The sequence below is a fragment of the Pipistrellus kuhlii genome, unplaced genomic scaffold (genome assembly GCF_014108245.1).
Source record: "Pipistrellus kuhlii isolate mPipKuh1 unplaced genomic scaffold, mPipKuh1.p scaffold_m20_p_5, whole genome shotgun sequence".
NCBI classification, from domain to species: Eukaryota; Metazoa; Chordata; class Mammalia; order Chiroptera; family Vespertilionidae; genus Pipistrellus; species Pipistrellus kuhlii.
In genome coordinates, this window is record NW_023425551.1 from 19,168,169 (window position 1) to 19,181,727 (window position 13,559).

General features: G+C 38.1%; 1 protein-coding gene across 2 annotated transcripts in view; it reads right to left on the reverse strand.

Annotated features, from left to right (window-relative positions):
- MAP3K5 (mitogen-activated protein kinase kinase kinase 5) overlaps positions 1–13,559 on the reverse strand; it is a 156,437-nt gene that overhangs the window by 50,105 nt on the left and 92,773 nt on the right. For both annotated transcript variants that reach the window (XM_036414285.2, XM_036414287.2), the window contains 4 exons: positions 9,707–9,814; positions 5,390–5,439; positions 2,902–2,997; positions 766–847 (listed from right to left, as the gene is read on the reverse strand). In XM_036414285.2, coding sequence (XP_036270178.1) covers positions 766–847; positions 2,902–2,997; positions 5,390–5,439; positions 9,707–9,814 — 336 coding nt within the window. The remainder of the gene's footprint in view (positions 1–765; positions 848–2,901; positions 2,998–5,389; positions 5,440–9,706; positions 9,815–13,559) is intronic.

Below are 13,559 nucleotides of genomic sequence, written 5' to 3' on the forward strand. Positions count from 1 at the left end.
AGGGACCTAAAAGTCTTCAGGAATTATATTGAAATAATTTGAAATCTATCTCAAATTGAAGTAAAAATCAGATAACAATTATTCAACATAAAAATCTTAATCAGCAAAGTCATCTTTCCTGTTTACAGTGTAAGGAATGGGAAGTGGAGGAATTATTTTTGGTATGTTATTTACAGGCTGAAGTTCGAGTTCAGTTTACAGTAATGAAATTAATTCATTTTAACAAAATATTTAGAATACTGAAAAAAAAATTTTAATTAAGAAGGTTGAAAACATCTAAGAAATGTAATAAAAGGTATAATGAAATTGTCATAAATTGTAAAAAAATATAAATTAAGGCTGTTTACTAACTCATATGGTGAAGATGCTCTGGCCATGAAGGGCACTGAGTGAGCAGGAGGGCCCAGGCAGAGCTCATGGTCTTCACAGCCCAGAACATCACAGGGACCTTTCACTAACGTTATGCTGATGGAACACCCACGAAAAGAATGCCAGCAACCTCAAGAGTTGTGACATGATGGCAAACCAAGCCAAAATGCTTAGACAAGTATGTGTGAATTTATAGACTATCCAGATCGCTGGGAATACTGCAGAAGCCATTCTACCTCACAGATCTGAAATTTTTCGATGGAATGCAAAGGATTGAAGCCATATGCCCCTCCCCCACAACACTCTCCCTTCCTCAGTAAAACTTAAAATAGTTGACTTTTTAAAGTCAGTCATGGAGAAACTTTGTAAAATTAACATGGAAACCTCAGGCATTACCTCCAGGGAGTCACCTTCACAGTCTCCTTCCTCCACACCTCTCCCCTTCTCTTCGGTAATGGTGTTCACCATTTCAAAAAACCTATTTCAGGTGAGATGACAATTGGAATGTGGTCAGTATGGAATTAGAACAGTGAGGCTAGACAAGGTTATAGAAATGACAAGGTTAGGAAAGTGGACTTGGATATCAGACCAAGATTGCTGGTATTTGTATGATTAAGCTCCTCCAACTTTGAGACTCATCCCTTAATTATAAAGTGGGGAATAAACTTATCAGTCTCTTAGGTTGTTGTGAAGATGACTTGAAATACACCTGTAAAGTGGTTACTTAGCATAGTGCACTCATTAAAATGAACTCTTATTGTTTTGCTGCTGTTGATATTTTATTTAAATGGGACATAAAATAATACCCATATTCTAGAATAGTGTCTCTAAATTCTGAAGTGGCTATTTGATACAGTGTTGGCCACTACAACATTTGATCTCAGTGACTCAAATCTTCTGCCTGAGCACCTCAATATTATACACACACAGCCCCATAAATACAGCCTACGAAACACTAATATGAACCAGGAGCAGGTGAGCTTATATGCTTGTGACAGAAGCCACTTCTCTGTTGGTGACATTTTCTTCAGGAACTCTTCTTATTTTTGGAGGCCAACTCAGAGCCAAGAAAAATAATTACAAGCGAGAAACAGATTTGCCCATTGGAACGCTAGCTGTGCTATCTGTTCCAAGGGGATGCGAATAGTCTGCAGACATACAGTAAGGGAGGCTCTATGAACAGGTACTGAGAGCTGATGCTCTCACGGGCAGGTCGAGCTGCGCACTGCCAGCCCAACGGAAGAACAGGTTACCTAGCAGAGAGAACCTTTCTTCTATCTCTGTTCCAATGAGATAACAGAAAACACATATTGGTCTGCTCCCAGTTCCTGGCATAGAGCTCTTAAAACCCTTGTAGTTTTCTTGATTTTGTACAGAGAGGAAGGGAGAGAGACAGAGAGCTAGAAACATCGATGAGAGAGTCATCGATCAGCTGCCTCTTGCACACCCCCTACTGGGGATATGCCCGCAACCAAGGTACATGCCCTTGACCGGAATTGAACCCGGGTCCCTTCAGCCCCCAAGCCGACGCTCTATCCACTGAGCCAAACCGGTCTCGGCAAAACCCTTGTAGTTTTCTAAGAAATAAGAGCACTGCAGGCATCTCTTGTTCTAATATTTGGTCTTTGATCCTCATCCCTGGCATAGGGCTCCTGAAATCATTGAGCAACCCCTAAGTGATAAGAAAAATAGCAGCATCTTTTGTTTTATAAAGACTTTGCATGGGCACCTGGATGGGGGCTGGTCACAGAAAGAACAAGCCATAATGAGGATCTTGGATTCTCAGCTTCACCTTCCATCCTCCATAGAGGGAGACAGGGGCTAAAAATAATGATTGATCATGTCTATGTGATAAAGCCTCCATGAAACTCCAATAGTATAGCGTACAAGGAGCTTCCAGACTAGCAAATACATTGCTGCCAGGAAGCTAACACACTGCAACTCCATGGGGACAGATGTTCCTGTGCTTTGGGACCCTCCTGGACCTTGCCCTATGTATCTTTTCATCTAGCTATTCATCTGTTCCCGGTATCATATCCTTCCATTAAACTGGTAAACATAAATATTTCCCTGAGTTCTGTGTTCCACTCTGGCAAACTAATCAAACACAAGCAGAGACCATTAGAACCTCTGACCTACAGCCAGTTGGTCAGAAGCTCAGGTGAGATCACCTGGGCTTGTGACTGGCATTTGCCGTGGGGGCAGAAAGTCTCCTGGGACTGAGCCTTTAACCTGTGGGATCAGGCACTATCTCCAGACAGATATTATTAGAAATGAGTTAAGTTGTAGGATACTCAGCTGGTATCACAGAGAATAGCTTGTTGGTGATCAGAAATGTCAGAAATGAAGTAATTTATTAGAGGGAGTCCCCCAAATTCTGATAAACACACCACATAATTATAAAATATTGGCCCAAATGAAATATTTACATAGCCATGAATAATTTTCAGAAGCTATATGTTCACTCATTAATTAAAAATAATGATCACGCAAGCACAATCTTTCTTACACAAACCCATGACTAATACGCACCTTTTACAATGAAGTTCGGTACAGAAATAGATTTGGAAATCATCAGAATTGTGAAGCACATAAAGAAAACAGCATCGTTCTTCAAACTTAGAAATACTGAAACAAACAGAGAGAATTATTCAGGGACATCCCAATACTTCAGGAACTGTCATGAAAAATAAATACTTTTTAAAAATCCCAATGATAAAATCAATGTTGTTTATGACAAAAAGTTAAAAATAGTACTTTAAAGAGTAGTATTTCCTGTACCACAATACTAAAATTATTGAATTTTCTGAGAATTGTCTTCCTTCTCATGTCTGTAGACAGAGTTGCTCTAGGGTTTGGTGCACACACAGAAGCTGTGTCCCTCCACCTCAGCGTGAGAAAGGTGTCCTACTGTCTGCAGTGCTGACTTGTGCTGGGAGGACAAGCCTAAGTGTCCACTGGCCGACTGACCTTGGGGCTCGGTTCTCTGAGATCTGCAGAACAACAAAATGCTTCCAAAGCTAGAAGGGCAATGTGTGGAGGCAGGAAAAGCGCCTCCTTAGCTGTAGAGATTTTATAGGAAGGAAGCAACTATGGAACATCACTTGATTTGGACTAAGCAAGTGGCTTACTTCATAGCAATTAGAACAGTTTTGAGATTATTGGTCAGGCTATGCTGTTTTATACCAAGGGTGGGCAAATGTATTCTGTAATGGGCCAGAGAGTAAATATTTCAGGTTTTGTGGGACAAATTATTCAGTTCTGCTATTGGAGCAGACTTAGATAACACACAATGAACATGCTGAGTTCCAATAAAACTTTACTTATAAAAACAGGTGGTGGGCCATATTTGGCCTGGGGGTGGAGTTTGCTAATCCCTATTTTATGTCTTTGCACCTGCTGTTCTTTCAGGTTAGAATGCACATTATTTTTTACTTTTAAAAGAAATTCTTCTCATCATTTAAGACCAAGCTTAGACCTTACTCCCTTCCTTCTATCTTAAACAGACTTTCTTTTGCACCTCTTTTTTTTTTTTTTTTTTTTTAATATAGTTTCATCATTGCTCATCTCACTCTGCATTATCACCAGTTGTGAAGTGTCTGTTCTCCTGCTGGACCTAGAGCTCTTAGAGAGCAGAGTTTAGGTCTTAGTTTTTTATATTCTTGTGGAATTGAACTCAACATTTGACACACAGCTGGTTCTCAATAAATGACCATTGACTGAGCTGAGAAAGTTCTGAGGTGATGTAAGACAAACTGCTGAAGTAGTTGGATTTTCTTCTATAACTTGTCATCTCTTTATAGAGGAGAAAATCCAGAAGAGTTAGCTCTCTTTGAAGTCACACACTGGAACAATATATAAGCCAGCAGTAGCCTCATGTAAGCATTTTGTGTTTATGTGTAAACCACAACAAAGGTTATGTAGAGATGCCATGCTTAAAGAAAACAAATTCATGGGAAAGTAAATATGATAAAGTGAAATGAATGTTTACCATACTTCGTGAATTGCTTAAAAATGAACTATAAAAATGAGTGTTTTACTAATGACTGTTTTAAAAATTAAATATTAAGAGTATAAAGTTTTACTTGAGAAGGCATGTATTGGAAAGTCAATCCTCAATCTTGCATGTTTCTCTTCAGATCATTCATAAGGTAACAGGTGGTGTTACCAGGCAAACTCCAATTACCAGTTCATGTTCCAGCAAAACCAATTACTATTATGCCAAAAGCAACAGGGTATTGCATATGTGGCCTTCAAATACTCCTCCCCCCCCCCCCACCAATTTCTATTATGTGGAGAGAAAAAGTAGTAATCACAACTAATTTGGTGTAAAATTCGCAAGAGTTGGTCTAGCATGAGTTTCTATAGAACAAGCATTTAAACATTCAATTAGTGGCTCTTCATTCTGAAAAAAAAACACCCAAAACCAAAACAACCTCATTTCTAAATCCCAGGAAATGGCATTTCCTGAGCCAATGGCATTATGATGCAATGTCAGAACTGAGCCAAAGTGAAGTGAGTCACTCTAATCTCAGAACATTTCATTGATGGTAACCTCAGAAAAAGCTTTTTGAAAAATGAATTCCCTATAACACCCCCTATTAGTATGAGCTATGGGACACAATCTGGTAGACGTTTTGGATCCATTAAGGAGAGATTAGTTTCTGGTATACCTAAAGACCAGAAAACCATCCTATAACATAAACTTAGACCACCTAGAGAGAACTCACATAGCTCACTTTTACCCAAACCCTGATTTTAACCCACAGACCACATTTACCCCTCAGTCATCATATTTTAAGTTAGTGACAAGTACAGAGTTAGTTTAAGTAATGTGAAAGTTTTTGTTGCAACTCTTTTAGTAATGGAGATAGTGAGTCTAAAGAAGGTTGAGTATTTCATTAATAGAAGGGTTGCTAAGTTCTTTGTATTTTTAAATCATGACTAGAAGTCCTATTCAGGACAGTCATATTCTAGAAAAATGTCTTCCAAGAAAATGAAATGTACCAAGGAGACTTACCTCACTCCCCTGATGGAAGAAGCACTGAAGTTCCACTCATGTATACCATTCTAGAATATAAGGAAAGAACAAAAAATGTTCAGTAATCCAAAGAGTAATTTTGTTTTATCCTTTTAAAATAAGATACACAGAGTAATTTTTCCTCATGTATAATTCTTCACAAACAAATTACAGTGGAACCTTAGTTTTCGAACTTAATTCAGTCTGGAAGCCTGCTTTTGGAATGATTTATTTAAAAACCGAATCATTTTTCCCATTAGAAATAATGTAAATTGAATTAATCCAGTCCAGACTCCAAATTATTCTATTTTAACCTTTACTTATATACAGTGCATGTCTAATGCACTGTTTAATCTGTAAATAAAACACTTTTTTCTTAAATTTATCAGACCATCCACTACTAGCCTCACATTAATCACTTTTAGCACTTGTTCCAGAAGGTCCACGTACAGAATCCTCACGTTTTCACATACCGTTTCTTCTGTTGATTATCCAAATCATCAACAATTTTTCTACTGCTTCAATTGCCTGTGATGGTTGTTTTGTGAGTACTTTCACACCCTTAGCAACATCAGCACTCTTGATGGCCAAGAATCTTAAAAATTGTGATGTCTATTTTGCCAGCAACAAAAGCAAAAAATCAGGAAAATATTCACAGCACAATTTCCTGAGATGTTAACAATGCAAGGTATAGTGAAAGACTGACTCATATTTGGGCATTTTCTTCTTTGTCGCCTAGAAGATGCTTTTTGTCATGTTGTCACCTGAGAGATGCTTTCTGTCATGCTGAGGTGTCAGCACGAAAAGGTTGTTGGGTCAAGAACCAAAGTTTTGTTCAACAACTAGTTACTATTTGCTAGGATCGTGTAACTTAAAATAAAAATAGACGGTCAAGCCTGAGGTAGATTTACTAAAAAAAAAATAGTTTCAATGCACATCAATCAGGTCACAGGGATGTGGCCTGAATTACCACAGAGCAGATGTTGCTGTGCACAAAGCCCAGAAAAGGCAGAGGCCACAGAAAGGGACTCCTGGAATGTGGTTCTCTTCACCAGAGTGCCCGGGGAGTTAAAATAAAATAGCAGCCTGCAGCTCCAGCTGGTAATGTGGAAATTGCTTCTAAATCCCATTGCCCAAAGGTGACCTATAAGTATATGCAACCCAGGAGCTGCAGCTGTTAACCTGCACACCACTTGCACACAAGGCAGCCTTAGACAAACAGCCTGCACCTCGGTTTCGTTCTAAGGCCACCCCAGGATCAGGAGGCGGGGTTGAGTGCAGAGTTCAGTGCAGAGCCTGCAAACCTGCAATTGAACACAGCAACTGACGAACACCAACAAGACGGCACTGGTAAACCTATCTTCCATCAGCCCTGCTCTGGGAGCAGCCACGGAGAGATTTCCCAGGTTGATTGGGCTGGTTTTAGAGGAAAGGAACACCGCATTTCAGAATGTTAGGCTCCTGAAAGGTCCAAGTGCTGCCAGGGAATTTTTCCTTTCAGTGGAGTAAAGAGGGAGATGAAGGGATCTGGAATAAGGCCTCTCTCCACTTCCCTTGCTAGTGGACTCTCCACAAGGAGGCGCTGGTGAGTCACAGAGCCAAACAGGTGAGGTAAAAGGCTCCTGGGCCCTTCTGGGAACCAGGGGGAAAGGGACACCAGAGGGAGAGCTGGAGTGCTATTTAACACCAACAAGGCCCAAACCAACACTCAACCTTATTTAATCAGCACAAGCCCTATTTTCTAGGAACTGCTTGGCCTCAGCTCCCGTGCCACAGCTAGGGCAAGAACAGGAACCAGGAATTATAATAATATTGAGGTAAGGTGGCAGCAATTATATTCTGTGAGTCATTATTGGTGCCCTAGGCAATGGCCCTTCCCTCTCTTCTTTGCTAACAAAATATGAATTTGTGCAGCTCAGGTGACAACGCTTAGGGACAGTGAAACTGATTAGTCTACATCAGCCACAGTAAGTCCATTTCCCTTGCTGGTGGTTGGTTTAGGCATGGTCATCTGATGCAACTTTTTGCATAAGGAAAGAGCCTGACCCTCCTCCTTTGGATTTGGTCTGTGTCAAGTGATGCTAGAGATGCTATTTAAGACCATGAGTGAGAAACCAAGAGCATGCAGAAAAGCCAACTGAGAATTCTGATCCCGTCAAGCCACTGAAATCAGCCCCAGAATGAACCCATCTCAGAAGTTCTTGTAATATGAGATAACATTTCCTTATTACTTAAGCCACTTTTAGTTGGGGGTTTTGTAGTTAAAAGTATCTTTGAGGGGTGAGAACATCATATTATCAAAATCTATACTCCTAGGTAAACATATTCCCCTCCTAAATTCTAGGTCTTCTCAGAATGGCCATGGCTGGAGCTGGAGCTGGAGTTAGGTCAGCACATCCTACTCCATTGGGTCCCTGTTGTCTGAGAAGCCATCAGAGAGGATGGAAGTGCTTAATCCTCAAACCTAAACGGGGGTTGGGAGGTGGGGTGGGGTGGGGATTTTAAATAACAAGCATTTAAAGTATCTTGCAAAAAACTTCTCTTCCTCAATCTAGGTTTTTCTTTCATGGTCATGTGCAGACTTTCTTCAAGTACTAACTTCAAGTACTAACTTACTTACTTAAGCAGTAACCACCTATTGAACAAAGGGAGAACAAATAAAAGATTGGGATTTCAATTAATTTTGCCTCTGAGTGTAGAATAACTCTCTGAGAGTCCCTGAACTCTTGGGAATTCGGGTAATGATCTTAAAGTTTTTAAAGTTGCAAAAAGAGGTTAAATACTAGCTCATGTAACTTCATTCCAGAGTTAGAATGAAAACACTGAGAGAGGAAGTAACAAAATAAATATGATAGATGAAAAGCAACATTCTCTGTTATTCTACTTCTAGAAAAAAATTTAACATTCCATGACAAAAACAATCCATTTCCTGCTTAACATAAGATGTATTAAACCTGTTGCTATCTATTATTTATAGTTATTACAGTTGTTTTAAACTAACAATAATAACAAAGTGATCTTATTTTTATTGCTTGTCCTCATTTCAGTTGTAGCACTTCTGTTTTTAAAAACAGAGAAAATGGCAGTGCTATTGAATGGATAAAACTAGGGTTTGCAAAGAAACTGGCAGGTTCAAAACAGAAACTGACTTAAGAAAGCTTACAATTTTGTACAAGAAGAATTTTTAGCACTAGAGGTAACAGGAAATGAGCAATATGCAAATGCAGAAATTCTTCTTGATCAAAAGATAAGAAAAGACAATTGACAATGAAATCTTTAAGCCTTCATGCATTCACTTCTACCCTATTATGTTTAGTTCTTAGCATAACATAAAACTGTCTCTACAATAGTTGCAAAACATAAGCGAATCAATACAAGGCTAACTTTACTGAATGAAGAACCTCCAGAAAGGAAAAATAATGACCACAAGCTAGAAATAGTAATCATTTCCCAAAAATCTTTGGTTTAATTTCTGTTCTTTTTGTGTCTTCCAAATACTTCTGGCTCTCCACTCATTTTCCGGGGCCTTGCTAATTACTAATTCCTTTAGCTCCATTCTGTTTCCAAGTGTCCTTGGACAACCTTGCTCTTTCCAATCAAGCCTTTGAAAAATCTCCTCTTCCAGATAATCATGCTTACCTCTCCTAACCTCCTTTAGTTTTTGTGGTTTCAACTGGGTGTCTACTCTACTGATATATGATATATATCCATATACTTTAAAATAATGTGAATAAAACAATGGACACTTTAAAACAATGTTATCAACATGTAAACAGTTTTACTAGTTAGTATTAACTTTGTTTCTGGTCAGTTACACTTGGAATGATGCCATCATGGCAGCTATAGATCTGAACTTTCAATAACTCCTTCTCTGGGTTTGATTAATTTGCTAGAGCAGATTACTGAAGGCAGGAAAACATTTTATTTACTAGATTATTGGATTAGTCTAAAAGGATATCACTCAGGAACAGCCAGATGGAAGAGATGAATAGGGTAAGGCATGTGGGACAGGCCATGGAGTTCCCGTGCTCTCTCTAGGCTGCCACCCTGCCCACATCTCCATGTGTTTCCCAGTCTGGAAGCTCTCTGAACCATGTCCTTATGGGTTTTTACAGAGGCTCCATTACAGTCATGATTGATTAAATTACTGGCCAATGGTGGTTGATTCAACCAGCAGCCCCTCCCCTAGCATAAATACATTTTATAATATAATCAAGCTATTTCTTCTTAATTAATGCAAATTCTTCTGAAACATATAATTGCTGAAAGGGTAAGTCCTTCGCTAGTAATACTCATCTTAATAATTGCACAATTTACCTCGTCATCAGGAAGCACGTGCCAAATCGATATTGTCTTTTCCTCAACTTCATTGTTGATAGACAAATATGAAGGCTGATAGATTTTGGTTGGTTCTAATATTAATACCTTGAAAACATAAAACAAAATAAATTAATATTAGGGACTTAGGATTCAAACCATGTAGAGCTGACATAATGACAAGGCACTGGTTATCGGATGAAGTTCTGGGTCCACTGCTAGAATAAACCATTTAAAGCTTTGACTATTGCCATTCTATGAGTCTTCTGCTTTATGGTATTATACAACTATCATAAGTTCCAAAATAATATATCACCTTTTATTGCTAAAAAACTTGGAAATAAATTTCTGAAGACCATATATTTTTTTTGGCTATCACCAATCAATCTACTAATAGTACTTTTTAAAAGTTTTTAATTTATCAGGCAATACATACTTAATTTCTACAAATGTAAATGTGCCAAAGAAAGGCAGCAATGTGATAAAACAAATAATTCTGTACAAGGAAAGGAAAAGACTCCATATATAGAATGTTGCATACTTTTAGGTTTTCTACTGACATATCTATGATCAAGATGTACAGTTTTTATACCCATGTAAATCGATTGAGAAATTATTTTGGTTATTATTGAAAGAGTTTACATATAAACCAAAGAAATGGATATAGCTGTATGAAATAAATATGTTCACACTGACTTCATAATACAACTGCTACTTTACCTAACAAAAGAGAAACATGCAAATTAACCATCACTCCAGTATGCCAACAGCCAATCAGAGTGAATATGCAAATCAACCAAACAAAGATTGAGGTTAATTTGCATATGCAGGTGCTAAGTGGAGTAAAGCCTACTATGAGGGGAAAGGGAGCAGCAGAGGGAACTTGTGGTGCTCTAGACAGAAGAGGGGGCTTGCAGGCTTGGGGAGGCCCAGGAGCAAGGAGGTGCCAGCTCCCAGGCGGCCAGGGAGCGGGGACATGGTGGCCAGATAGTGCCGACTTGCCGGCTCCCAGGCAGCTGGGAGTGAAGCCAGGGGAAGGAAGGCCTATTCTTGCACGAATATCGTGCAATGGGCCTCTGGTCTTTAATAATAACCTTGTGATAAAAAAAAGAGAAAAATAAACTTGCTCTTGTTTTGGAGCTATATGAGGGGTATGTGATAAGTGAATTGAAAATCTCCATGGAAGGAGTGCATGATGTATTATATTATTACTAATATTTCATTTTAGGAGCAAATAACATTAAAAACTACACAGGCCCTTATTTAAAAGGTGCTCAGATGTTCAAAGGCACCTGCTTAGCTCAATTTTCCTATGCAGACTTAAGTAGGAATGTTAAAAATAATAAAAAATAAAGCTAAATGCTTAACTAGTAGAGAAACTGGAATAGTTCTTTCTGCTCCACTGCTTAAAATTCAAGATAATTGCCTTTTTAGAAACGATCTTGTATCAAGCAAGGTTTCCCAAGTAAAAATGAAGGAAAAATCCTGCAAAAGGCTCTATCAAAAAGAAATTCACAATACATTCTAACCTAAAGTGCAGCCTAGACAAAAATCTGGGTCAGAAATTAACTCAGCCATACACTGCAAACGCACTGTACTTACTTTACAATAAATTTAGCATAACAGAATTTAAGTTAAAGTACAGGGAACTAGAGAAAAGAGATTAGAAAAACAAAATTTTCTTTATGCTTTACTATAAAATTGTAAGGGCATAAAGAATTCTTGGTCAGGCTCTAGTTATGAAAATAAGATAGAATATATCATAAATAAACACAGAGTAAGAGCCCAGAAGGGAATAAAACCTATAATCTGACTCAGGAGCATACCAGGTAAATCAAAGTCCAAATTCCAATCAACAGAGGTAAGTAGTACTGGTTAATAATGAAAATAAATTTTCAATCTAAGGTTTACAGAAATAGTGCTCTCCAATCTGAGTATCCTTGTGCTTGTGAAATGAAAGGAATAATACGGAATAAAAGCTGGGTTCCCATCCCCAAATAGCATCCAAGTCACTGCACTGACAAATGAGCACATACCTCATTCCCTAATTACATGGGCACCTTATTTAACATTTAGAAAAGCACAGCACTAGGTTCTCGTCTGTCTTCTTAAATTGTGTTTAGTGTCTCACTATTTCTAACAAATAAAATCTGAATTATGTGTTCCTGCCTTGGGATAGGGAATAAACACTGGTTGCAATTATCATCATCTAACATTTGTTAAGCCCTTTGATCTGCCCTGGAAATGACAAAATATGAGGGATTTGTAGCATACATTTTGGAGGTCAAAGAAAAGTTGAGGAAAGAACTCTCCCCCCCCAAAAAGAAGCAATTTGATAAAATCATCATAATTGAACTCAGTCCATAGTATACACATTTTCGCTTTTAGTTTCTAGTCTTTTATACTGGTTAACACTACAGTCAACTGCTAACTTTATGCATCTGAAGTGGGACGAAAGAGAGCAAGGCCAATAACCTATAAAAAGTAGACATTTAACTGAATTATCAGGCTCCACTTCCTCTCTCCTGACATTAGTTGATGAGTTGATGATCACCTAACTTTTTAATGTAGGAATTAAAGAAAATATACACAGAAGAGAGGTGAGAGAAAAAAATAAATTGAACTGAACCTAATTAATAATAAATGATGGAACCATTAAAATCATTTCCCAAAAGAACTTAACACCTGCTTTCTGTTGCTCAGGGTCATGGTTTTTCTTGGAGGAATGAGACAAATATAGTAGTGAGATAAATGGACACAAATTAAATTGCTTACTAATGTAAGTCTCATACTGGTCTTAGAAAGATCCACTTCAAAATAAGGATAATGTTGTCACCTCAATCAAGACCTACTGCAGCCTTAATAAGTGTGAGCCACAGAAAATGCTACTCTAAGGAAATGACAAGACACAATGACTGATATGGTCCCACTATGCAGTGGTACCTGGGTAAGAAACCATGATTGCAGAGAGTGGGCCTGGTGGGACAGGTAAATGAGAAAAGCAGGATGAATGGGACTATATTCAACATCTTAAATAGGAGCAGCTAGCTGGCTTTGTAGATTGTTGCTTTTAAAGTATGCAGTCAAAAACTGCCAGTCCCTTTCATTTTTTAATTAATTAATTTATTAAGATTCCCTTTTATTTAATAAAATGTTTTTATTAATTTTAGAGAGAGAGGAAAGGAGAGGGATAGAAAGATAGAAGCATTGATGAGCAAGATACATTGATTGGCTGTGTCCTGCATGCCATACTGGGGATTGAGTATGGAACTCAGGCATATGCCTTGACTGGGAATTGAACAGTCACGGCATATGGTTCATGGGTTGGCACTCAACCACTGAGCAATACTGGCCAGGCCCCTTTCATTTTTTTTAAGAGCAGTTGAAAGTCTGGAGTTTAATGTGAATTCTCTTGATTTTCCACTTGAATTTTTAATAAACTTTATTTTTCAGTTGAAATATTCCACTTTTCACCATTTTATCTGTCTTTTCCTCTTATTTAATTAACATGATCATTATGTTATTTAAAGTCCTTATCTGGTATTTCCAGTATGTGAATCACCTCCGGATCTGCCTCTATTGGCTGTCTTAGCTCTTCATTATCAGTTACTTTTTCCTGTTTCTTAACATACCTAGTAATCTTTGATTAAATCTGAATGACACTGCAGATACTTTGAATTATATCTTTCCAGAGATTTTTTTTTCCTAGTTAGCAGTTAAATACCATTGTATCAACTTGATCCTATCGGGCCTTATTTTTATTCTGGTTTTGTTAGGGTGGTCCATTTTAGTTTTGCAGTTACTCCTAGGGCTTGGGTTTCTATGCATCAACTAAGGACTGAGGGAGTTCACC